The sequence below is a fragment of the Thalassophryne amazonica genome, chromosome 13 (assembly GCF_902500255.1).
Source record: "Thalassophryne amazonica chromosome 13, fThaAma1.1, whole genome shotgun sequence".
Classification (NCBI taxonomy): Eukaryota; Metazoa; Chordata; class Actinopteri; order Batrachoidiformes; family Batrachoididae; genus Thalassophryne; species Thalassophryne amazonica.
In genome coordinates, this window is record NC_047115.1 from 25,461,542 (window position 1) to 25,485,216 (window position 23,675).

Sequence of the window (23,675 nt, forward strand, 5' to 3'; positions counted from 1 at the left end):
TCCTCCAGATCAGTAAGGATCAGCCACGAATACATATCAAATACAACCCCTGGCAAAAATTATGGAATCACCGGCCTCGGAGGATGTTCATTCAGTGGTTTAATTTTGTAGAAAAAAAGCAGATCACACATATGACACAAAACTAAAGTCATTTCAAATGGCAACTTTCTGGCTTTAAGAAACACTATAAGAAATCAAGAAAAAAAGATTGTGGCAGTCAGTAACGGTTACTTTTTTAGACCAAGCAGAGGAAAAAAATATGGAATCACTCAATTCTGAGGAAAAAATTATGGAATCACCCTGTAAATTTTCATTCCCAAAACTAACACCTGCATCATATCAGATCTGCTCATTAGTCTGCATCTAAAAAGGAGTGATCACACCTTGGAGAGCTGCTGCACCAAGTGGACTGACATGAATCATGGCTCCAACACGAGAGATGTCAGTTGAAACAAAGGAGAGGATTATCAAACTCTTAAAAGAGAGTAAATCATCATGCAATGTTGCAAAAGATGTTGGTTGTTCACAGTCAGCTGTGTCTAAACTCAGTGTTGTGTGGGCCGCTGAAGAGGAGGTACTGCTGGCCCACCACCACCAGAGGGCGCCCTGCTTGGAGTGCGGGCTCCAAGCACGAGAGGGCGCCAGACCCAGAAGAAGTGACAGCTGTCACTCATCCTCTGCACCAGCTGTCACTCGTTTATCATCACCACCATAAAAGCCGGACTGCAACTCCACCTCCCCGCCGAGAAATCGACTACCAGTACCAAGGTAATTTCTCTGGACTAATACGTTGTCTAACATTGTTCTGTGTGCAGTCGCATTCCTGTGAAGACCCAGAAGAGGGACAAACAGGAGCTGCACGAGTGTGTGTGATTTGGAGGTGGAGGTGCTCCCTCCTAACGGTGTCTGGACTGTAAATTACTGAGTGTGCGGACTCACACTCACACATCATATTTCTGCTTTCTGCCAGCAGTACCAGGGTCGACAGCCGAAGACAGAGGCCACCTGGGGACTCTGGACTTGGCGGCTCCGGTGTTCTTCAGACCGTTGGTGGTGGAAGCCGTGTGGGACGCGGCTTCTCTCTCGTCGGGCGTCTTCTATCTTCGTGCCTGCCCACACATCACCTGGTGTTTATTGACTGTGAAAATTACGACACGTTTCGTTGTGTATTATCACAACATTAAATTGTTACCTTTTGGCTTACTCATTGTCCGTTCATTTGCGCCCCCTGTTGTGGGTCCGTGCTACGACACCTTCCCAACACTCAGGACCAAATACAAAAAACATGGGAAGGTTGTTAAAGGCAAACATACTGGTAGACCAAGGAAGACATCAAAGCATCAAGACAGAAAACTTAAAGCAATATGTCTCAAAAATCCAAAATGCACAACAAACAAATGAGGAACGAATGGGAGGAAACTGGAGTCAATGTCTATGACTGAACTGTAAGAAACCGCCTAAAGGAAATGGGATTTACATACAGAAAAGCTAAACGAAAGCCATCATTAACACCTAAACAGAATAAACAAGGTTACAATGGGCTAAGGAAAAGCAATCGTGGACTGTGGATGACTGGATGAAAGTGATATTCAGTGATGAATGTCAAATCTGCATTGGGCAAGGTGATGATGCTGGAACTTTTGTTTGGTGCCGTTCCAGTGAGATTTATAAAGATGATTTCCTGAAGAGAACATCTAAATTTCCACAGTCATTGATGATATGGGGCTGCATGTCAGGTAAAGGCACTGGGGAGATGGCTGTCATTACATCATCAATAAATGCACAAGTTTACGTTGATATTTTGGACAATTGAAAGGATGTTTGGGGATGATGAAATCATTTTTCAAGATGATAATGCATCTTGCCATAGAGCAAAAACTGAAAACGTTCCTTGCAAAAAGACACATAGGATCAATGTCATGGCATAGGGTCAATGTCAACGAGCAGATCTGATTTGATGCAGGTTTTAGTTTGGGGGATGGAAATTTACAGGGTGATTCCATAATTTATTCCTCAGAATTGAGTGATTCCATATTTTTTTCCTCTGCTTGGTCTAAAAAAGTAACCGTTACTGACTGTCACAATCTTTTTTTCTTGATTTCTTATAGTGTTTCTTAAAGCCAGAAAGTTGCCATTTGAAATGACTTTAGTTTTGTGTCATGTCTGTGATCTGCTTTTTTTTCCACAAAATTAAACAACTGAATGAACATCCTCTGAGGCCGGTGATTCCATAATTTTTGCCAGGGGTTGTAGTAGGCCATATTTGTTATGCCCCATCTTTCCATGTTGTGACGATAATATATTTGTATTTGTCTTCTCTTTTCACAGTAAGCTTCAAAATGACAGCTTCTATAACGCCTATTCTGCAATTATGGCCAAGGTAATAGAAGACGGAGCATTATGTTGTTTGAAAAGTCATCAATCAAACCACCCTTCCTAACTCCACTAAATTATATAATGCATGCATTCATCTAACATGTGTTGACTCCTTGTCGTGTTAGTTATTTACCAAAGCAGTAATTTATGTGACCAGAATAATGTTTATACCAGGGAAAAAAGCAATTAAAGAAAGTGATTTAAATTTGCAGACTTTTTTGTAATGGTAGCTGATATTAGGTTCAGTGTCAGCGTGACAGCACAATTTGACAAGAATACGAGACACTGACTGATGTAGCACTTTTCCATCTTACAAAAAAAAAACAGTAGGAAGCTTCACATTCACCACAGACTCACAGATTAAAGGAGCTTCTATGAAAGTTGCTGAACCCCACATCTGCAGTAACAGAGGGATCATGATCTTCCTCATGGATGCTTTAACACCAACAGAATTCGCTGAATTACCAATCCAAACTCTCGCCTGTGTTAACAGCTGTTCCACAAACTGTACACGCACTTGCTGCAAAACCATTTAATTTCAGTAATCATCAATAATATATGGTATCTTACTGTGTAAACATAATTTAATTTTAAATTTGTTGTAGCTTTAAAAGTAATCAGCTAACGCCCAATTGGCGAAGACAATTTTTTCATTAGCAGATTAGGTTTTTAGCCAAGTTTGAAAACCATGAGTGGACCAATTCACTTCCACTAAATTTAGTTCTGCCCACTTTAAGTCAGCTGTAGGAAGCTTAAGAGTCAAACTCTTTTTTAAATCCTAAAATCAGAAATGTTCCTGTTTGAGATTATACAAGTGAAATTTATACATGAAGCTAACATGCATCACCTCGAGGAGATGGAGGAGTAGGAGGTCAAGCAAGAGTAAATTTTAGTTTAGATGACTAACATTATTTTCCATGTGATATTTTATTTCTTTTATTTCTTATTAATTTAATACTTTCAGTACTGTGAATAAACTGTTTGTTAAATGGTGACAAGTATCTTGATCATCGTCTGATACTGGCATGCAAAACCTTTATTGGGAATCTTCATTTTTATGCGTCATGTTGAAATTTTAGCTCTTTAGGCCTGTTTTTCAGGGGTTTGGAGCTCCTAAAAATTTAAAGGAAAATTTAAAGAAATAAAAAAACTCTGGGGTAAATTCCTAGAATAAAATTTACCAGGTAAAGGTAGGTTTTGGCTAAATGTTTGAGCAGTTTATTAGTTTAGCGTTATCACAGTTAGCATTTCAATAAGCGGATTGTGGCTATCAAAGCTAACTGTTAGGTTAGCTTTGCCCACCACTGTTATAGTGATCTTGTAGGCTTTTTTCCCCCTTCTTTGATTTTTGTTTTGTGTTTTCTTCTGTCATCACCCTCCTTTCTGTCTTCCAGAGCTGCCACAGAGAGGAGGACGACAATGAAAAGAGGAGATGGAAAGCTTTGAAGTAAGATTTTCCTTACTTCTTAATTATTTTAAGATTTAATTTAATAATTAAATAAAGATAAATGAAATTAGTGTGTTGTACATAATGAGTCATCTGTGTATGGCTCAGGAGAAAGAGATGGAGAAACATAAACTGCTGTACCAACAGGCCAGGCTGCATCATCGCGGAGCCTCTGAGATGGTTCTGCAAACTATTAGCGCCTGCAAAGGTAGAATCTACAAAAGCTAACAGACCATTTCTTAAAAATTTTTTTAGGTTCTTGCTTATTTCAGTGACATTTATTTTGGTATGCTGCAAAAGCATTTGCAATCAGGAGCTTTGCTAAGTATTGACCCAATCATTGTTTCATTCATGAGCTCGACAAGTGATTAAAGTGGCTTCTGAGTCTGAAGGACACTTAAGCTACGGAGATGCAACTGAAGAATGGGAGCTAGCCATCAATGTGTTTGTGTGCTGTTGTTTTATTCCCTATATCCTAGACATTGGATGGTACTCAGTCCGTACTATAGAGCCTCTGACTGAGATTTTTTCTGCTTTCCATCAGGGACAATGGGCACCATGATTGCCCCCACACTCAAGTTGGGTATTGCTCTTCTGAATGGAGGGAACACCACAGTTCAACAGGTGCGGGTGTCATATAATACACAGCACTGTGGTCCTGTTCAGACATTTAAAGAAGGTTTCATGTTGACTGTTCTTGCTTCTTCAAACAGTTAATTTTTTTTCTGTTTTATTTTTATTAGAAATAAATACAATAGAGCAAAGCTAGGAATGAAATACCCACAAAATAAAGACATAATGAGATTAAACATAGTTCAGACAGTGCTGTGTACTTTGGAGTAATAACATTCCTAAATGCAACAATTAAAGGCACTTGGAGAAAAAAAAATGCAGTAATCAGTCTGAAGACTGCAGTAGCTATGTAAGTGACTCAGTGATTTAAAAACCCCAGTAATGTATGTTGAAAATGATAATGTTATTTGGTTACTTATTTAGCTAAACTCAAGTGGTAGCTGTGCAAAGCTAAAGCCACCAGCCCACCATCCACTTAACTGCTACATGTCTGCCACACATGTGCCAGGACATTCAATGCCAGAATTGAATTGGCCAGTCACCTTGGAACTCATCTCCCATCAACTGCAAATTAAGATGTCAAGTTCATCATCGACTGTGATGGACAAGAGAATATCACTCACAAAAATATTTAGATTTATATTGACAACCATTTGTGACTTTTTTCTTCTTCAATACAATCACTTTAAGATTTTTGTTAAAGACTCTTGGACCTGATAAAAAGACAAAGAACTGGAGCTAAAATTAATAAAACAAATAATTATTAATGACATAATCGTGATTGTATTATGATTGCTTTAATGGAGATCTTCTATTTATCAGATCTTGTCATTGATGTCTTATTTGGTAGAAAATGCTGAATTATCTGAGACAGAAGCGAGACGTTGGCTTCTTTCAGAGCATGGCTGGTCTTATGCAGTCATGCAGGTGAGCAAATTTGTGAATTTAATAGTCCTGAAACTGCTCATCTGCTTGTCTTTATGCATTTGTTTGTATGTAATTTTCTCATGGTTTTCTGCTCCTCAGTGTTTTGAATTTGAATGCATTTGAGAGGCAGAACAAAGCAGAAGGATTAGGGGAGGCCATGAACAAGAGCTCAGGTATAAACATGCGTAGAAGTGTTTCATAGCAGTGAAACTGAGATTTTTGGCCTTGAGCACTCTCTAAATTTATATTGCATTTTTTTTCCACTACACTACCTTTCTTTGCCTTCAAAATTATATATATATTATTATCTATTCATTTAATTTCCATCTTTTCTTGCCTGTTTGTAAATCCTACCTGTCACCTGTTATGCTACCTTTCCTGTAGTATATCTACATTTTTTATTTTATTTTATTTTATTTTTTGCAGTTTATCACATTCATTGTTTGTCTCACTTGATCATCATTTTCCCAGGAGAGATGGTGATGCCTGACAAAGACCTGACCTGTGACCTATTCCGGTTCCTACAGCTGCTCTGTGAAGGACATAATTTAGGTTACTTCAACTTTTATGCATTTAATCACTTTTGTAAATTTCGAGTAACTTTGTAAGAAACATGGTATCCTGGGGTGGGCATGAACAACATGATCCCTTGCTCTAGAACAGTGGTCACCAAACTATTCCAGAAAGGGCCGAGAGGGTGCAGGTTTTCTTTGCAGCCACTGACTCCAGCAGGTGATTTCACTGATGAACTCATCCCACTTGCTTCAAGTGATGTTAATCAGTGAAATCACCTGCTGGAGTCAGTGGCTGCAAAGAAAACCTGCACCCTCTCGGCCCTTTCTGGAATAGTTTGGAGACCACTGCTCTAGAATTTAATTAATCACGTTTCAGCAACATACAACTTGATAAATGACTATTTCTCTGTCAACAACCAACACAAAATCCACAATATAAATCACAGCCATCAGCAGGAGATGAATAACAGACACAAGTATGAGCTGGTTACAAATCTCTTCTGTGCCTCTATATTTTTTATGTTGCAACAACAGCCAAATGTACAGCCCCAATTCCAATGAAGTTGGGACGTTGTGTAAAATGTAAATAAAAACAGAATACAATGATTTGCAAATCCTCTTCAACCTATATTCAGTTGAATACACCACAAAGACAAGATATTTAATGTTCAAACTGATAAACTTTATTGTTTTTGTGCAAATATTTGCTCCTTTTGAAATGGAAATCAGCTTTCATTCTCACTGTCCTTGGCTGTTTCTAAAAGAAACCACCAAAGATGTTAGTTCTAAGTATCTTCTTTTCTTTCCAGGGCAGAGGCAGGTTCTTGTTACAGTCCTCAACAGTCTGTACTCACTTGGTACCAGCAGCAATTTACTGGAAGGGTACTGTTGGAATTCTCCATGTGATTCACACGTTGCACAGATGACACTTGACTTCATGATAACAGAAGTATATTAAAAATTGAATATAATGAATTGATACTCCTTGGATTTGGTCATGGTCAAATTGGAGAATTGACTTTTATATGTCTGTAAGGTCTCCTACCTTGAAGAGCGTGATGAGATTTGGGCAGCAGTCCATCCGTGGCTTTATCTCACTGTATTTGCATTCAGGCAGAGAAGAGCAGGTGCCTGTGTGGCAGCCCTGACCGGAGTGTTTCCTGTATGCTTCCTGGAGCCTGCCTTAAACCAGCACAATCCTTACTCTGTCTACAACACAATGAAAGCTCCTGAGAGAGATGGTAAAAAAGCAAACAAAAAAACATACTGATTCCCACACACATACACACTTTATTCCTTGAACAATTAAGTTTTCTAAGTTTCTGTTTTTGTCAGATCTGGGTCTGGCACAGCATGTGGAGGACATGTGTCCTCTCCTTCCATCTCTCGAACAGGCTCTGGAGGAGGTGGAGGAGTTGGCAGGTGTTGTAACTGGAGCCCACCAGGCTGACTATATCCATATCACAGAGATCACTCTGCCCATGCTCTGCAGCTACGTGTCCCACCGGATTCACTGTGGTCCTGATGGTCAGCCAGACACCCCAGTGTGCACCTCTGTCATACCTCAGCATGCTAGTGACCTGCTTGGACACATCCTTTGCATCATCCACAACCATGTGAGCGCCAGCCAGTGCCCGTGGTTGAAAGATCTGGCAGGTAGGTCACACCCACTAGTGTAAATGCTATGAGGGGACATACATACTGTATTTTCTGGAGTATTTTACTAGTTTGGAAGGTGACTTATACTCCAGAAACATGGTACTTCTTTACTCCATGTCAATCATGATTTTTTTTCTGTTAATCGATCACAACTGTCAGTTTTTTCTCAGCCAATCATTTGCACAGCACACAGTGGACTGTTAAAGAGCCACTTCCTCCCGCTGATGGAGAAGCTGAGGAAAAGGGCTGAATGTGTGCTGCTGCAGGAGGAGCAGGTGAAGCTGGAAGGTTGTTTCACATGTGACACAGAGCTGCAGATACAGGAGAAGTTCACTGTCATGGTGCGAGATCTTTATGCCTTCTACACCATTCTCATCCCCTTTGTGGATGCTAATCTGTAAGTCAAGCTACCACAGAGTTTTTTGCACATCAAACTTTGATGGACCAAATTGTTCTAGCAGTTATTTGATGTATTTTGGATATTTATACTTATTTTGGATTTAATTTGACATTGAAGCATATTTTCTTTCATATTTAGTATTATTCAACCACCCATTTCTGAAGTCATTAATTATGCCTTAATAAAACAGCAACTTTATTAACCTCACCACTATCTGAAACATATTTCACCTGCTGATTGTCTGACAGATGTTTCATCAAGATTCATGTATTAGTTTTTGAGAGATTATTCAGAATGTTGACAAGTGTCCTCTCTGCATTAAAACAAAGTTTAAACATTATACCAAATCACATCTGGATCCCAGTCATCCACATTTGATATTTCCATCATGTTACTAACGACCTTTTGAGAAATAGGTCAAAATGGCAAATAAATGCCCCACCTGGCTCCCGAAAAATATTGAAAAACCTTGCTACAAATTAGGAATGAGAATTCATAAGATTTTATCAGTATTAATATCATTATCAATTCTGCTTATCAGTTAGATTTTCAATTCCCTTGTTGATTCCTCATCAACTATCTATGTGGAAAAATGGAGGGCTACACATGCTTTGAACATCCATGCAGCTGTTTTCCTTTTTGTTATACGCATAGTTTAATGCCATGATGGCAGACATTACATGCGTGCCTTTGCGATGCAGAAGTGTCAGTATAACATGGTAGCATTGATGAGAGGAGTTGAGTAGTAGCTAGCCTGCTGTGTGTATTCTGTCAGAACTTGGAAACTAAGCAGATTAGGTCCTGTTTAGTACTTGAATTGAAACACCAGGGGCTGTGTGTGTTTTCTAGATAAAACTGGAGTTTCATCACAAAGGGCATCTGGCTTCAAACTTGTGCCACATCCCAATGTAGATCTGTTATCACAATGCTGAACAAAAAATGGGTGCAGCTGAAAGACAAACAGCATTGATAAAGGGAATTGTTCATGTCTGAGGGATATGTTTCTAGTGGCTTGAAAAATTGGGAAGGGGTTCTATGTTACCCTCCCTATTAACAAGCAGGTCTCTGAGGTCCTCGGACCAGAACTTGTTGGGTGTACCTAGGTCAAGGCTGAAGACCAAAGGAGACTGTGCATTTGAGGTTGTGGCTCCCAAACTGTGGAATTCACTGCCACTACACCTACGTTCTGTGGACTCTGTTGGAACTTTAAAAGAGAAGTGCAAGACCCACTTGTACAGGCTTGCCGTTAACTAGTTTTATGTTACTGCTGTTCTTAATTTCTGTGTTTCTGTTTTATTTTTTTGCTGTAAAGGACTTTGCGATTTTATCTTGAAAGGTGCTGTACAAATAATCTTTACTTACTTAAAATTAAGGGAAAAAACAATCAAATGGCAAATCAAGAGACATAAGTGAAAACATAAAGATGAAGGGCCTGAGCTGTGTGAACTATAGGGCACCAGCTAAAGCGCAGATCACAAGTGCATTTGGAGCCTGTCCAAATCCACTTAGCTGTTTACCTATACAGTATGTAGTCTGAGTGCAAAAAGGTTGTGTTTAGCCCCTGAAGTATCCCAAACTGGTGCATTGCTATTTAGGAGTACAGAGTCAAGTGAGAGGTTTTCTGGGAAGAAAATGGAATTATGTGCAAATTGTTTAGACGTGAGCAGATCATTTAAAAGTGCATCCACCAAAGCTCCCTGAAGTGAAGCAGTTGAGACCTCATTCCTGTAAAACCTCCTCCTCTTCCCTCTCTGTCGACCCAATCTCCTAAATCTCTTCAGGTGGAGATAGACCCCCTGCTGTACCCAGATCATGTCTGCCTTAGTGCTCCTCAACTGAAAACCTAGAAATGAAGGAAAATCATGAAAATAAACAGGCAAAACCCACTACATTTTAGTATTTTTCCATGACTTTATACTTTTATGTTTTCATTTTCAGTTTGGTTTTGTTGTAGTTTCATGCGCTAATGTACATCCCAATGTGTACAAGCAGGGTGTTCACATGTTGCGCACCTCCCTATGTAAAATGCATCTGAATGTTATACTGTTTGGGGGAAAAAAGGCAGAAAAACTGTGTTCGACAGGTTCTTGGTAATCTGTGATGAAATGAAAGCTAGCAATGCACCAGCACTTGGCAGCGCCATGTAAGACCAACACGCCTATGGGTGCACACATGAATACAAGTAGATTTGCTTTTTGCATAACACAGGCTTGTTTCTAACCAATACATTTGGTTGGAAACAAGCAATGACACTTGCATTGTGCTGTGCACTGTTTTGTACCAAGTGTGCGATAGGACTGTTAGACTCAGCAGGATGGACTAATTCTATTTATTTGTAACCTGCATTGGGGTTTCAAACAGTGAGTGTTGTGATGAGACTGTGATGTGTTTTGGACTGTCTTCTGTCAGAGTCAGCTGGCTGAAGGAGTCGAGCCCTGAAGCTGAACAGCTGTTCACGATGGTGGCAGAGGTCTTTATATTCTGGGCCAAATCTCATGTGAGACTGGCATATGATGCATTTTATTTATTCTCCTCATGTCATTATTATCCAAATGAGGCCCATAACATGCATTGTGTAACCTTTTTTTGTTTTTTTCTTAATTTACACCTGTGTTTTCACAACAGAATTTCAAATGGGAGGAGCAGAATTATGTTGTGCAAAATGAAATCAACAATCTGGCTTTCTTAGTCAACAGTGATGAACTGTTCAAGGTCAGCTTATATTCATGCACTAAATGATAAATGCATGCATTGCTACTTGTTTTTACAGGAGATTTAAGCTGTTAAACCTTTGTAAATTTCAGTTTGACCATAAGAAGAGCATGATAAAGAAGAAAGGGGATCGGTATTCCACGCGCACATCTCTCATCGTGACTTCCATAAAGAGACTTCTCCCTGTGGGACTCAGCCTTTGTTTTCCCAGACACCAGAGCCTGATTGTGTTGGCAAAGAACTGCTTTGCTGAGGTATGGACAATGTCAGCATTAATGTAATCCACCTGACAGCAGCGTTTTAGATTTGACTTACATGAAAACAGACGTTTCCTCGGTAATCAGCAGTATGGCAACATCGTGGTGAAGATGAACATTTGTTTGGAGGACTTTTTGTGTCAAATTCCATTTGGCCTTTGTTTGCATCCCACAGGAAAACACAGAGCACGAAGTGCGGGAGTGTGTGGTTCAGTGTCTGTTGCAGCTTCAGAACAAGGTAAAGACAAATGCTGTACAGGCAGGGGAATCTAAAGCAACAATTCAGTGTAATTGTAAAAACCAAATAAATAATCAAAAACAGACTGGCATTTTAAATGAAAATTAATGTAAACTGAATTGTGGGTATTTCTAAATTACACAAGACAACATTATAAATTTAATTTCCACAAATTTACTATTTATTTTTAATTATACATGCTACCTCTTATTTTGGAAAAATTGTTCATGTTTGTGGTTTCATTTTGAATTATTTGGGGTTAAAAAGTATAATTTTAGGAAGAAAGGAAACAATAAACCTCAAAATATGTTTATGTACTTTGATTTCATGACTTTGCTATTTAGTATTCTGTATGGGTGTGGGGGTTGTCATTGTACACAGAAATCATGGTTAGGTTCATATTTGTGTTTAGACATCACGATTTGGTTTTTATATGCAGGAGATTTAATCTGTGAGCAGCAGAGAGCTGCCTTCAGCCAGTTTAGTACTTTTATTAAATGCTCATGAATTGATTACATCTCTTGTCATTTGCAGTGGGATGAATTTACTGTGCAGCACATTCATTGTTTTGTTTTTTGTGATGCATTTGCCAGACTGCCTTCAATGTTTTTGTTTTTATTTTTGTGTTTTCCACCATTGATGGAATCTGTAAAGATTTGAAATCTCAATACACAATGTTGCTATTTGGCGGCCATCTCATCTGTGAAATTTTACACTAATTCATATAAAACGTCAAATCTCATCTGGGGACAGTGATTAAAAAACAAATGTGAGATCATTACACTTACGCTCAAGGTTGGGTAGGATTACTTTGAAAGAATACATGTGGATTACATGTATGTATGTACATACATATGGATTACTTGTAATTTGATTACTTTTGGATTACATTTCAAAGTAATCCTAGCCAACCTTGCTTATGCTTTTAGGTTCATGAAAAAAGGTAAATCAACGAATTCCATTTATGCTTTCAAAGTTTTCACTGGGAATAATTGGGTTGCTTGCTTCAACTGGCTGGCTCTTTGTTTACTCTGTTCGACACACACAGCAGGCTCGAATGTGACAACACCTCCTGCACTTAGGCAGAAGATCACACCTCCTCCTCCACAGATCATGAAGCTAGAGTGATACACAGTCTGAACATGAGATGAAATCCAGATGACTTATGGAAACAAATACTACAAGTGTATACAGTTTATCAGAGTTTTAATTTAACCTTTATTTAACCAGGTTAGTCCCATTAAGATCGAGATATCTTTTGCAAGGGAGACCTCGGCAATGATAAAAGCTTTCAATTCACCTAACCTCTGGTTCTTCCTTTTAAAACTGACTGCATCAGGTATACAGGTGTTGTAGTTTACCATATGCAACAGTAACGATTAGTAGCTTTTTAAAGGATTAATTCCAAACTTCGGAGCCACAGCAGACAGAGGCCACCAAAGCTCCCTGAGGTGAAGCACTGTTAGTAGTGAGGGTATTTTTTTGTTGTTGTTTTTTTTTTTTTTAACAAAGATTTACTCTTAATTTATGGGCATTTATTATCATTTCATTATTATCATTTTACTTTTGTGGTGTATTTTATGGATACAGCTAATGTCGCCTGTTGCTGCCTATTGCTTGCGCCTGCCCTCAACTTATTATCAGCCCAACGTGCCTTCAGGAGTCCAAGTGGTGATTTACAGGATGCACATGTTGGACGTAAAAATGAGAACTACATTGGTTGGAAATCAGCAATGACACTTTCATTGGGATAAGTACAAGACAGGACCAATAAAATCTCGAAAATTTGAATTTCAGTCTGTTCCAACTTGAAGCTGATATGCACATGACAAGTCTTGACATTCTACAGGTTTTCTGAACATTTTTAATTCAAGTGGTTGTTACTTTTAATTTATGGAAGACAGCAAGTGTGTGGAAAATTTAACTGAAGAATGCAGTCAGAGGATGTCGATTTAAAAACCATTTTTCAGTCATCTCTTGGCTTCAGTGTCACATCCAGAAATGTGATTGTTAAAGTCAGCAGTGGTTATACCTTATTGAGAGGTTAGTAATGAAAACACCATAAATTCTGCTTTGTTACTGACTTCCAAGAAAACCTTTTAAGCAGAATCCTGAGTGTCAGCTAATCACCTTACATACTGCACATCGTTATTTGTTGAAACGTTTTCAAGTAATGGTTTGCTGATTAGAATTTAAACAAAGAAATTGAAAAAATAGAAAATAGTTGGTTATACACTGCTTCATCATTCTTTGATGCATTCTGGCATGTTGAAGTTGACGTTGCAGAAATGAAAGTTTTTTCCCTTATTATTATAACATCTCCAGCTATTAACCACTTTTGCAATGTTTCTACTTTAAAACTGATACACCAGCACCTTGCAAAAGAAGAAAAAACTTACTGTGTGTTTGCAGGCCGCAAACAGTTTGCACCTTGAATCCCATCCAATCCACCTCGATGCCACTGCTGATCCTAAGCAGACTGTAAACAGGATTCTGGAAATCGCACGAGTGCTTTATCACTTAGACCAGGTGGGCTTAGAAGGAAAGGGAAATGAAACAGTTATATATTTTTCAGTGCATTGAGATGGCTTCTGATTGGAGATCTGTCAAAAGCCACAGTATGTTGATCATATAACTGCATTTTTTTTAGATGGAAATCTTCATTGCCAAGCTTTTATTGAATTGATCAATTTGGTTGGTTGCAAATGGAAAATCTGAAATGCAGTTATTACAGGGCATTCCTATTAATTTTTTCCATTTAATATTTACTTGAGACATAGAACCCCAATTCCATTGAAGTTGGGACGTTGTGTAAAATGTAAATAATGAATGATTTGCAAATCCTCTTCAATCGATATTCAATTGAATAAACCACAAAGACAAGATATTTAATGTTCCAACTGATAAAATTTATTGTTTTTGTGCAAATATTTGCTCATTTTGAAATGGATGCCTGCAACACGTTTCAAAAAGAGCTGAGACAGTGGTATGTTTACCACTGTGTTACATCACCTTTCCTTCTAACAACACTCAATAAGCATTTGGGAACTGAGGACACTAATTGTTGAAGCTTTGTAGGTGGAATTCTTTCCCGTTCTTCCTTGATGTACTACTTCAGTTGTTCAACAGTCTGGGGTCTCCGTTGTCATATTTTACACTTCATAATGCGCCACACATTTTCAATGGGCGACAGGTCTGGACTGCAGGCAGGCCAGTCTAGTACCTGCACTCTTTTACTGCAAAGCCACGCTGTTGTAATACGTACAGAATGTGGCTTGGCATTATCTTGCTGAAATAACCAGGGACGTCCCTGAAAAAGACATTGCTTGGATGGCAGCATGTGTTGCTCCAAAACCCATGTATCTTTCAGCATTGATGGTGCCATCACAGATGTGTATGTGTTTTGTGTATGATGTTTTCCTCTTTTGTCTGGAGGACACAACGTCCATGATTTCCAAAAACAATTTGAAATGTGGACTCATCAGACCACAGCACACTTTTCCAATTTGCGGCTGTCCATTACAAATGAGCTCGGGCTCAGAGAAGGCAGTGGCGTTTCTGGATGTTGTTGATGTATGGCTTTCACTTTGCATAGTAGAGTTTTAACTTGCACTTTTAGATGTAGCGACAAACTGTGTTAACTGACAATAGTTTTCTGAAGTGTTCCTGAGCCCATGCGGTAAGATCCTTTACACAGTGATGTCGGTTTTAATGCAGTGCCGCCTGAGGGATCGAAGGTCACAAGCATTCAATGTTGGTTTTCGGCCTTGCCGCTTATGTGTAGAAAGTTCTCCAGATTCTTTGAATCTTCTGATTATATTATGGACTGTAGATGATGGAATCCCTTAATTCCTTGCAATTGAAGATTGAGAAACATTGTTCTTAAAGTGTTGGACTATTTTTTTTACGCAGTTGTTCAAAAAGTGGTGATCCTCGCCCCATCTTTGCTTGTGAACAGCTGAGCCTTTTGGGGATGCTCCGTTTATACACAATCATGACACTCAACAATTAGTGTCCTCAGTTCCCAAATGCTTATTGAGTGTTGTTAGAAGGAAAGGTGATGTAACACAGTGGTAAACATATCACTGTCCCAGCTTTTTTGAAACATGTTGCAGCCATCCATTTCAAAATGAGCAAATGTTTGCACAAAAACAATAAAGTTTATCAGTTTGAACATTAAATATCTTGTCTTTGTGGTGTATTCAATTGACTATAGGTTGAAGAGGATTTGCAAATCATTGTATTCTGTTTTTATTTACATTTCACACAATGTTCCAACTTCATTGGAATTGGGGTTGTAGTTATTTGTGTTATTACATTATTGCTTCTTACATATATTTAGTATATATTTGGCAAATGATAAATTTTCAGTGATTAGATATTGCTTAGCACATATGCCTAAAGCATTTTAGTCTTTTTCACTTCTTTTCTGAAATCACAAAAAATAAATAAATTTGTAGTTAAAACATTGTTCATGAAAGTATTTCTTGCATTGTGAAAACAAACGGAATGCAAAAGAAATGCATTGAGGAGACCCTGTCCAGCTGTTTATGACACCCCTGAAGTCATGAGTTCGTGTGCACTACTTCATTTCATCATTTATCTTTGGCTGTGGGTTCAGGTGGAACACCCACGGAGAAGCAAAAAGGCTGTGTGGTGTAAACTCTTATCTAAACAGAGGAAACGGGCGGTGGTGGCCTGCCTAAGGATGGCTCCCCTCTACAACTTATCCAGGTAAAAGAACACTTATGTACTGTAATATGTTCTGCAAATGGCTTAGAGTATGATTGACTAGAATAAGAGATTTGCACTGGGCTTACAGTTAAATTTAGAGCACAACAGGTAGGTTGTCACACAAATTTAAGTTACATTTTGTGGACATCAGTCATTACTTATTATATACTCTAACACTAAAAGTGTTATAGTGGGGAAATGGCTCAATTATATGCCTTATTATTTTCATTTGTCTAGTTTGCAGAGCCTCTGAAATTGTGCATAAATGCTGTAACAGATAAGCTTCATAATGAAGGTGTGAAGGAGAATAATAGAAACCTATTAAGCCACACAAAGTGACATATTTTAAATGTCTATAAATGTGCTGATTGTTGTTAAATTCCTTTGTATACCCACAAACTTACTTTGCACGCCAGTAGTGCGGATAAAGCTACTGCAATGGAGGTAAAGTAAAACCAAAATAAATGATCAGCCAGAGTTGATGGCAGATAATTAACAACAATAACAAAAACAAATAAAATAACAAAAGGAAAATGTATTTTTTTTTATTCAAAAAGCTGTTATCTTCAATTATCATTTAATGATTCTTCTCTGCCTGTTTTCTATAATAATATTTTGACTATCCAGTGCTTCGCAATGTTATATCATACTTTTGATTAGGCCTATCAATATGTGATCATATAACACAAAGGGATAGCAGTGACTGAACATTGGTGGACTAAAGGCACCTCGACACTTGCCCAAATTTCATCCTCGCACTCACGCAGTCTGGCGTGTGTTATGTTTCGGACGCGGTCGGAGCACTGACCCAGCGTTTGAAAGGACCCAGCATAAAATAAGCAGAGCACGGTTCAAAAGGTAACAGAATTTAATAAACATAACAGTGGGTGAAGTGCTAAACAACTAAAAAGTCCGCGGTCTGGTGAGGTGGAAACACGGCGCGCTCTCAACAGCGCAAATGGTCCGGAGCCACAGCAGTTCGGCCCAGGGACCCCGCCGACACCCCCCAGGTGGCCGCGACAAACCAAGTCTGTGAAGAAAGAAAACATGGAGGTGAGTCCAACTCCACACAGAGAGACACAACTCAAAGGTGCACGCAATCAGCAAACACTCCTGGCTTAAATCTATACATCAGCTTCTCACCCTGCAGGCACGGAACAACTCAGTTCAAATCTCCACTGCAGCAGAAGCTGATTACACAATTAGCATAACGTGACAGCTCACTAACACAAGGTGTGAGGGACACCAAATCCACTGTCATTACTTCATAAAAGTCACCAAAACCAAATTACCTCAGGAAGTGTGCTGAAGAGCGTGAGACCTCACCCAGTCCTCCTTCACAGACTGTGGCATCAAACCTGGAGCGGTCTCTGCGTCCGTGATGGTGAGATTGTTCTCCTGATGTCGATCTCACACGTCTGCTCACAAGGTCGAGTCTCTGGCAATCACACACTGTGCATTCAAGGTTTAAATGCAGCAATCTCTGATCAAGACAAAATACACCACAGCTGTGAGTCCTGATGACCTGCACGTGAAAACAAGCCTCAGGTGTTCAGGGTGAGGTCCTAATGCTCAGCCACTCAGTCCTGAATGCATACCACCTGGTGGGAGAAACAGAAAACAAAAACCAAGCCAGCCAAACACCCCAGCCCACAACAGTGTGCCAATGAGTAAACTTGTTGTAAACTGTGTGCGGCTGCGTGCCAGTGTGCATAGAAAATTTTGAAATGTCCAAAACGTCTGGCACGCAATCATTTTGTGAACTAGTCATGAACATTGAGCAAACGATTTGCAAACACTGTGTGTTAATGTGCCATTCGCGCAGCGCATCTGAAGGATTATGATATGTTACATCTATAATAAACATATTTTTACAGATACATTATCTAATTCATAAGCAGTGGTGGGAACAGTTCAGCTAATCCGATAGCAGATCATTATCAAAGCTAATATTTTTGCTTTCAGATTAGCTTTTCAGATAAGTTTTAAAACCATCATTGGACCAATTATCTTCTGATAAATTTAGTTCAGATAACTTTCAGTCCGATAACATTTTTTTACTGGTTAAAATGAGCAAAGTTTAATGGTCAAAAACATTTGTAAACCCGAAAATCAAACATTTTAGTCCATCTGTTGTGTGTTTGTGGCAGACTGGCTGCCTGTCGCTTGCTGATGAAGTCATCATTAAGCGCAATGTGATTGGCCGGTTGACGCAGGGAGCATTGTGGGTAGTGTAGTTCAGGTTCACTTTGGATGTTGCTGTGGGCCGTCCACTCGACACAAAAACAAAACAGACTAATTTTAACATTATTTATTTTATTTCTTTGTGACTGTAATTTCATCACCAAGACACGGTGGGGGAGATGGAGCTCTCACGGTGCAGCTGTGTGTACAGAGGAGGGACTTTTCTTCACGTTTAGACACTTTTGGATTAAAAAGGGATTATTTATTCAGATGAATCCCATAGGTAAGAATTTATATTTACTACGTGTATTTTTACTTTGCCAATCAATGCATTAATGGACATATTTCAGTTGTTTAAGCCACAGGGTTCAAAGCATTGCACAAAAGCGGCAGCTTTTAGCTCGTAAATGACGATGTATCTAATACCGAGATAAACTGTGACTTCTAATACTGTGTTTTATTTCTTTTGAAAGATGATGACAGTGTTTGGGGTTTATTTTTTTATTCATTTTTCGTGTGTTCTTTGTGTTGTGAGCCTTGAATTCACCCAGCAGCCCCTGCAGCGCTTAAAGTGAAACTGGTTTATCAGAAGCGACAGTGTAATCTGATGTGGCTGCGTCCAAATCAGTACTGTTTATCGGTTATCTGTAATAAAGATCAATTTTTATTTACCAGTTTTATCGGTTTATTGTCATAAAAGATAACTTTTCAGTTATCTGATTACTGGTTATCGAGGCTAATGTTTTGGTTAGCTGTGCCCACCACTGTTCATAGAAAGAATAATACCTTTGAGACAGGATTTCATATGTGTTCTCCACCGCACAATGTGCATGAGACAAACTGTAGCTGGAGATAATTTCTGTGATTCTGGGAGAGATGAGAGATGGTTTCATCAGTTACATCCTGAGAGCAAATGAGCCATCTGCTTCGAAATTATTATTTTTTTATACCATGGCATCAAGGGGGACAAAGCGAGGGTGCATTAGCATGACAAATTGCGCAGCAGTGCGGGATCAAATTCATGCAAGTGTCAACGTGTTTTCGTGCAGTGACGTTAAGGGAGACTGTCTTGAGTAATAATGCAAGAACAATCTTTCTCCTGTGATGTTTTTGGGGTGAGGCTAAAATTACCCTCGTTTTGTGGTCCTAAATCTCACTCAATGTTAAGAAATATGACATTGTCTACTTGTTCTGTCAAAATGTGACCCCACGAAGGGTAAGTCTGAGGCAGTTAGGTATTGTTATGCAAATTCTGGGTGTTTAGAATGTGTATATTGAGTAAATGGTGATCACAGGAAAAATTGGACGACAGATTTATTTATGTGAAAAGACAAATGCAGTTCTTGGGCCATCTGTTCTCTCTGTCTCCAGGCACAGAGCTGTCAATCTCTTCCTCCAATGCTACAATAAATCCTGGATATCAACTGAGGACCACAGCTTTGAGGAGAAGCTTGTGGAAATTTAGCTGTGAGTACAGAAAGAAACCTTGTTAACACTTGCAATGTGACATCAATTGTAGAGTATTTACATTTGTTTCTGAATAACATAATAACACAGTGGTAACATTTCAGCTGAGGTTTCCTGTCGGCTGGCCGTGATTGTTCAGGGTTGCCACAACATATCCAGCACAGATCCACATTGGCATTTGGCACAGATTTTACACTGGATACCCTTCCTGATGCAACTCCAATTCATAGAGAAACACACACGGCCAATGGTCATGACCTACTCTGCTTCATTTCTGAGGTCTGATGAGATGCATACACATGGATTAAAGCAAAACAAAACAAAACAAAAAAAACAACTCTTCTGACTGAATTTATATATATAGTGTTCTCAATAATAGTAGTGATATGTGACTAAAAGATTAATCGAGGTTTTGAGTATATTATTATTGTTACATGGGAAACAAGTACCAGTAGATTCTGTAGATTCTCACAAATCCAACAAGACCAAGCATTCATGATATGCACACTCTTAAGACTATGAAAATTGGGCTATTAGTAAAAAAAAATAGAAAAGGGGGGTGTTTGTGAGAATCTACTGAATCTACTGGTACCTTGTTTCCCATGAAACAATAAGAAATATACTCAAAACTGGATTAATCTTTTTAGTCACATAGCACTACTATTATTCTAACACTACTGTATATAATTTACATTTGATTCTTATACACAAAGTGTCAGTGTGAAGACGTTCGTCAGACATCTGACAGTGTGGATGGTCAGGAATCATTATTTTTAAAACAGCACAATTTTGCAGTTTTTTTCTTTGGATTGCAGGGAGAGGTGATCATGGAGGCAGCATGGCAGCAACAGAGAGGAAGAAAAAGGAAATCGTAGAAGGTGCCAAACCAATCGATCCCCTCCTACAAACTCATTACACTCTTCAGTCGAAGTGCTCTGAAGGAAAGGTCTGTGTGTGATTTCATTATAAAAGACAGCACAGAATAAAGCTTTCATTCTACATATTTTACTGCCGAAAGCCCCTTTCCAGGTCAATATTAATTTGGCACAAACTGTTTCTCAGCAAGCTTGAATTTTTCTTTCCTCTGAAACCTTTTTCCTCCCAATAATATGCATTTATGTATGTCAAAGACAACTATAAAAAGATGCAATAAAAAGTAATGTTTTTCTGGACATTTAGTTCTATTATTTTCGTTCTGGCAGATATTTTTTCAGTTTCGATGAGACCTCAGAATGAACAATCCTGGGACTAGCGATTGTGGAACCACTACACATAATTTCTAACACTGAACAACATGTACTCTTCAACCTGTCTTAAAGTCCGCTGCAGAAAAACATGCTGTGCTTTGTAACGGTTCCAGAATGTAGTGTCTCCAGGATTGTATCGGTACCGCTGTTATCGAGGTTTGTTGTTTCAGTTGCTTAATTTTTCCATGCAGTCAACAGAGAATGCTCATTGACATAATATTATATTGAGGTGCAGTCGATGATTATTTCCATTATCACTAATCTGTTGGTTTTAGTTTTCATTTATTACTTTTCAATCAGTAAATATCAGAAATGAATGAAATATGTCCACTAAATTGAATTTATTTGAATCCTGCTCACATTGTTAAACAGGATGACCAGATTGTAGATGGTTCTATAGCCTGCAGGTAACTCATTTTTTGGGGGGGTTTGGTGGCAGGATTGGCAATCCAGCCACTTACAATTGGAAATGTCTTCTTTTCCATAGTATTAGCTCTGCTTCTGCATTTCCATGTGACGACAGAATGTGATATAAGAGGATGGAGGAAAGCCATTTTGATCCTCAGCTGGAAAAAGAAGAAACTACACGAGAGCACCACGGGTCTTGTCTCTTAAGGGTTTTGACTGGTGTGGTGCTGAGTCGTTGTCTACCCAGGTCCAAACGTGAAGTGCCTCAAAGCAAGTGGTCACCTGGCCTATCCTTTCTCTCAGCAAGGATTACCACTTTTCCACTGTTACTGATGGAGCTTGGAAAGCTGCACATTGCAGTGGCAGTGCTGTTTGAGGTCCCCAGACCTGGAGCTGGCCAGATCTTGGTGGGTGGATATAGTACATTTACTCTCGGTATGGTCGCTCCAGTGGTTGGTGTACTGAGTGAGTGCCTCTGTCATGGTGGACTGGATCATTTTGATGGTATCAGACATCATCCATGTAATGTGCATAATACTTGTACAAGACTCAGACTTTGGTACTCTGTGGGACTTATCTGTTGTCTTACTGTAGACACTGACTGTGCTGAATGACATCTATGTGAGGAAGACTTTTACTTGAAGCTTCACTCGATGATGACATCTTTCCCAGAGGTGACATTCCTGTGGTCACAAGTGATTTAATTATCACGCCAGAGCCGGTTATATGATATGATTGTGCATGAAAGTTGCTTGATGGTCCTGACTTTGCAAAGTCAGTACTATGAGTTCCTGATTTCAGCATCCAGAGCACCACAAGACATGGTACTCCAATACTGATGATCCACCTAAAGGCACTGATCATATTTTTGGGGGAAGGTGCTTGCAGCTCCTGCAGGGTCTACAAAGTGTCCAGGGTGTAACTTGAAACAAAAGCTTATTGTAGCTTCCCTAAGGATTAACCTGAAGCTCCAAAGACTGCCTTGTTCCTGGTGTCCCAAACTCAGTCTGGATAGACTTCAAGATCAGACTGTTTTTACAGCAGACTGCATGTACCTGTGAGGAGAACTAGCAAATTTAGACAAAACATATGACCCAATGTGGAATCTGTCCTGGATCAAGACTAAAAAACAGTCTTTCAATTATTTCTTCCAGTCATCTGACAAGAACTTACAGACTCATGGTATCCTTAGACAGAGGTGCTGGTGGTACTTACAGTTTTGCAAGCAGATTCCTGATAAACGTGTAGCTGAAAGTATATTGGAATAACCACCCTGACTGTTTACCTTTCTGTAAACCCAGCCTACAGATTAATATAAACTATAAACCATGGGTGTTGTGGGTTATAGTGACATTTATTGCTGATTCTGCGCAGTACTGTTGTATTCATGGGTGAGACTAGACCAAGACAAGCCACGTACTGTATTTCCAAGATGTCTGTGTGGAACTTTTCTGACACCTCCTCCCTCTTAAAAACCAAAATGTCACCAGGATTGTGAGGCCCCATTTTCAATTCCCCGCTTTCAAATTCACACTGTGGCACTACACCATCTCAACATGTACATGAATAAAAATACTTCTCAAATGATGTTGTCAAGGGGAGATAATTGCCTTTCAAAAAAACAAAAACATATTTCTCAGTTACATATAGAAATGGACCTTTTGGGCTCTTGAATACAGAAGTTGGCCAGTTTGTTATTTCAGGTATTTCACTACTAAAGCCTTACTTCGACAGATATATGATACATGCAGGAAAACAGTGTGTCAGGTTATCATTTTGCGGGTCTGCACACAAATCTCTAATTCCCGCAGTCCTGATCCTCCAGATCAGTAAGGATCAGCCACGAATACATATCAAATACAACCCCTGGCAAAAATTATGGAATCACCGGCCTCGGAGGATGTTCATTCAGTGGTTTAATTTTGTAGAAAAAAAGCAGATCACACATATGACACAAAACTAAAGTCATTTCAAATGGCAACTTTCTGGCTTTAAGAAACACTATAAGAAATCAAGAAAAAAGATTGTGGCAGTCAGTAACGGTTACTTTTTTAGACCAAGCAGAGGAAAAAAATATGGAATCACTCAATTCTGAGGAAAAATTATGGAATCACCCTGTAAATTTTCATTCCCAAAACTAACACCTGCATCATATCAGATCTGCTCATTAGTCTGCATCTAAAAAGGAGTGATCACACCTTGGAGAGCTGCTGCACCAAGTGGACTGACATGAATCATGGCTCCAACACGAGAGATGTCAGTTGAAACAAAGGAGAGGATTATCAAACTCTAAAAGAGAGTAAATCATCATGCAATGTTGCAAAAGATGTTGGTTTGTTCACAGTCAGCTGTGTCTAAACTCAGTGTTGTGTGGGCCGCTGAAGAGGAGGTACTGCTGGCCCACCACCACCAGAGGGCGCCCTGCTTGGAGTGCGGGCTCCAAGCACGAGAGGGCGCCAGACCCAGAAGAAGTGACAGCTGTCACTCATCCTCTGCACCAGCTGTCACTCGTTTATCATCACCACCATAAA

General features: G+C 39.2%; 1 protein-coding gene across 1 annotated transcript in view; it reads left to right on the forward strand.

Annotated features, from left to right (window-relative positions):
• Nucleotides 1-23,675, forward strand: part of LOC117523766 (ryanodine receptor 2-like) — a 224,174-nt gene that overhangs the window by 129,843 nt on the left and 70,656 nt on the right. Inside the window, 10 exon segments of the mRNA XM_034185382.1 lie at nucleotides 10,523-10,657; nucleotides 10,702-10,863; nucleotides 11,042-11,125; nucleotides 13,517-13,637; nucleotides 14,842-14,861; nucleotides 15,726-15,838; nucleotides 19,394-19,489; nucleotides 20,327-20,390; nucleotides 20,392-20,435; nucleotides 21,125-21,127. Of these exon segments, the coding sequence (XP_034041273.1) occupies nucleotides 10,523-10,657; nucleotides 10,702-10,863; nucleotides 11,042-11,125; nucleotides 13,517-13,637; nucleotides 14,842-14,861; nucleotides 15,726-15,838; nucleotides 19,394-19,489; nucleotides 20,327-20,390; nucleotides 20,392-20,435; nucleotides 21,125-21,127 (842 nt within the window).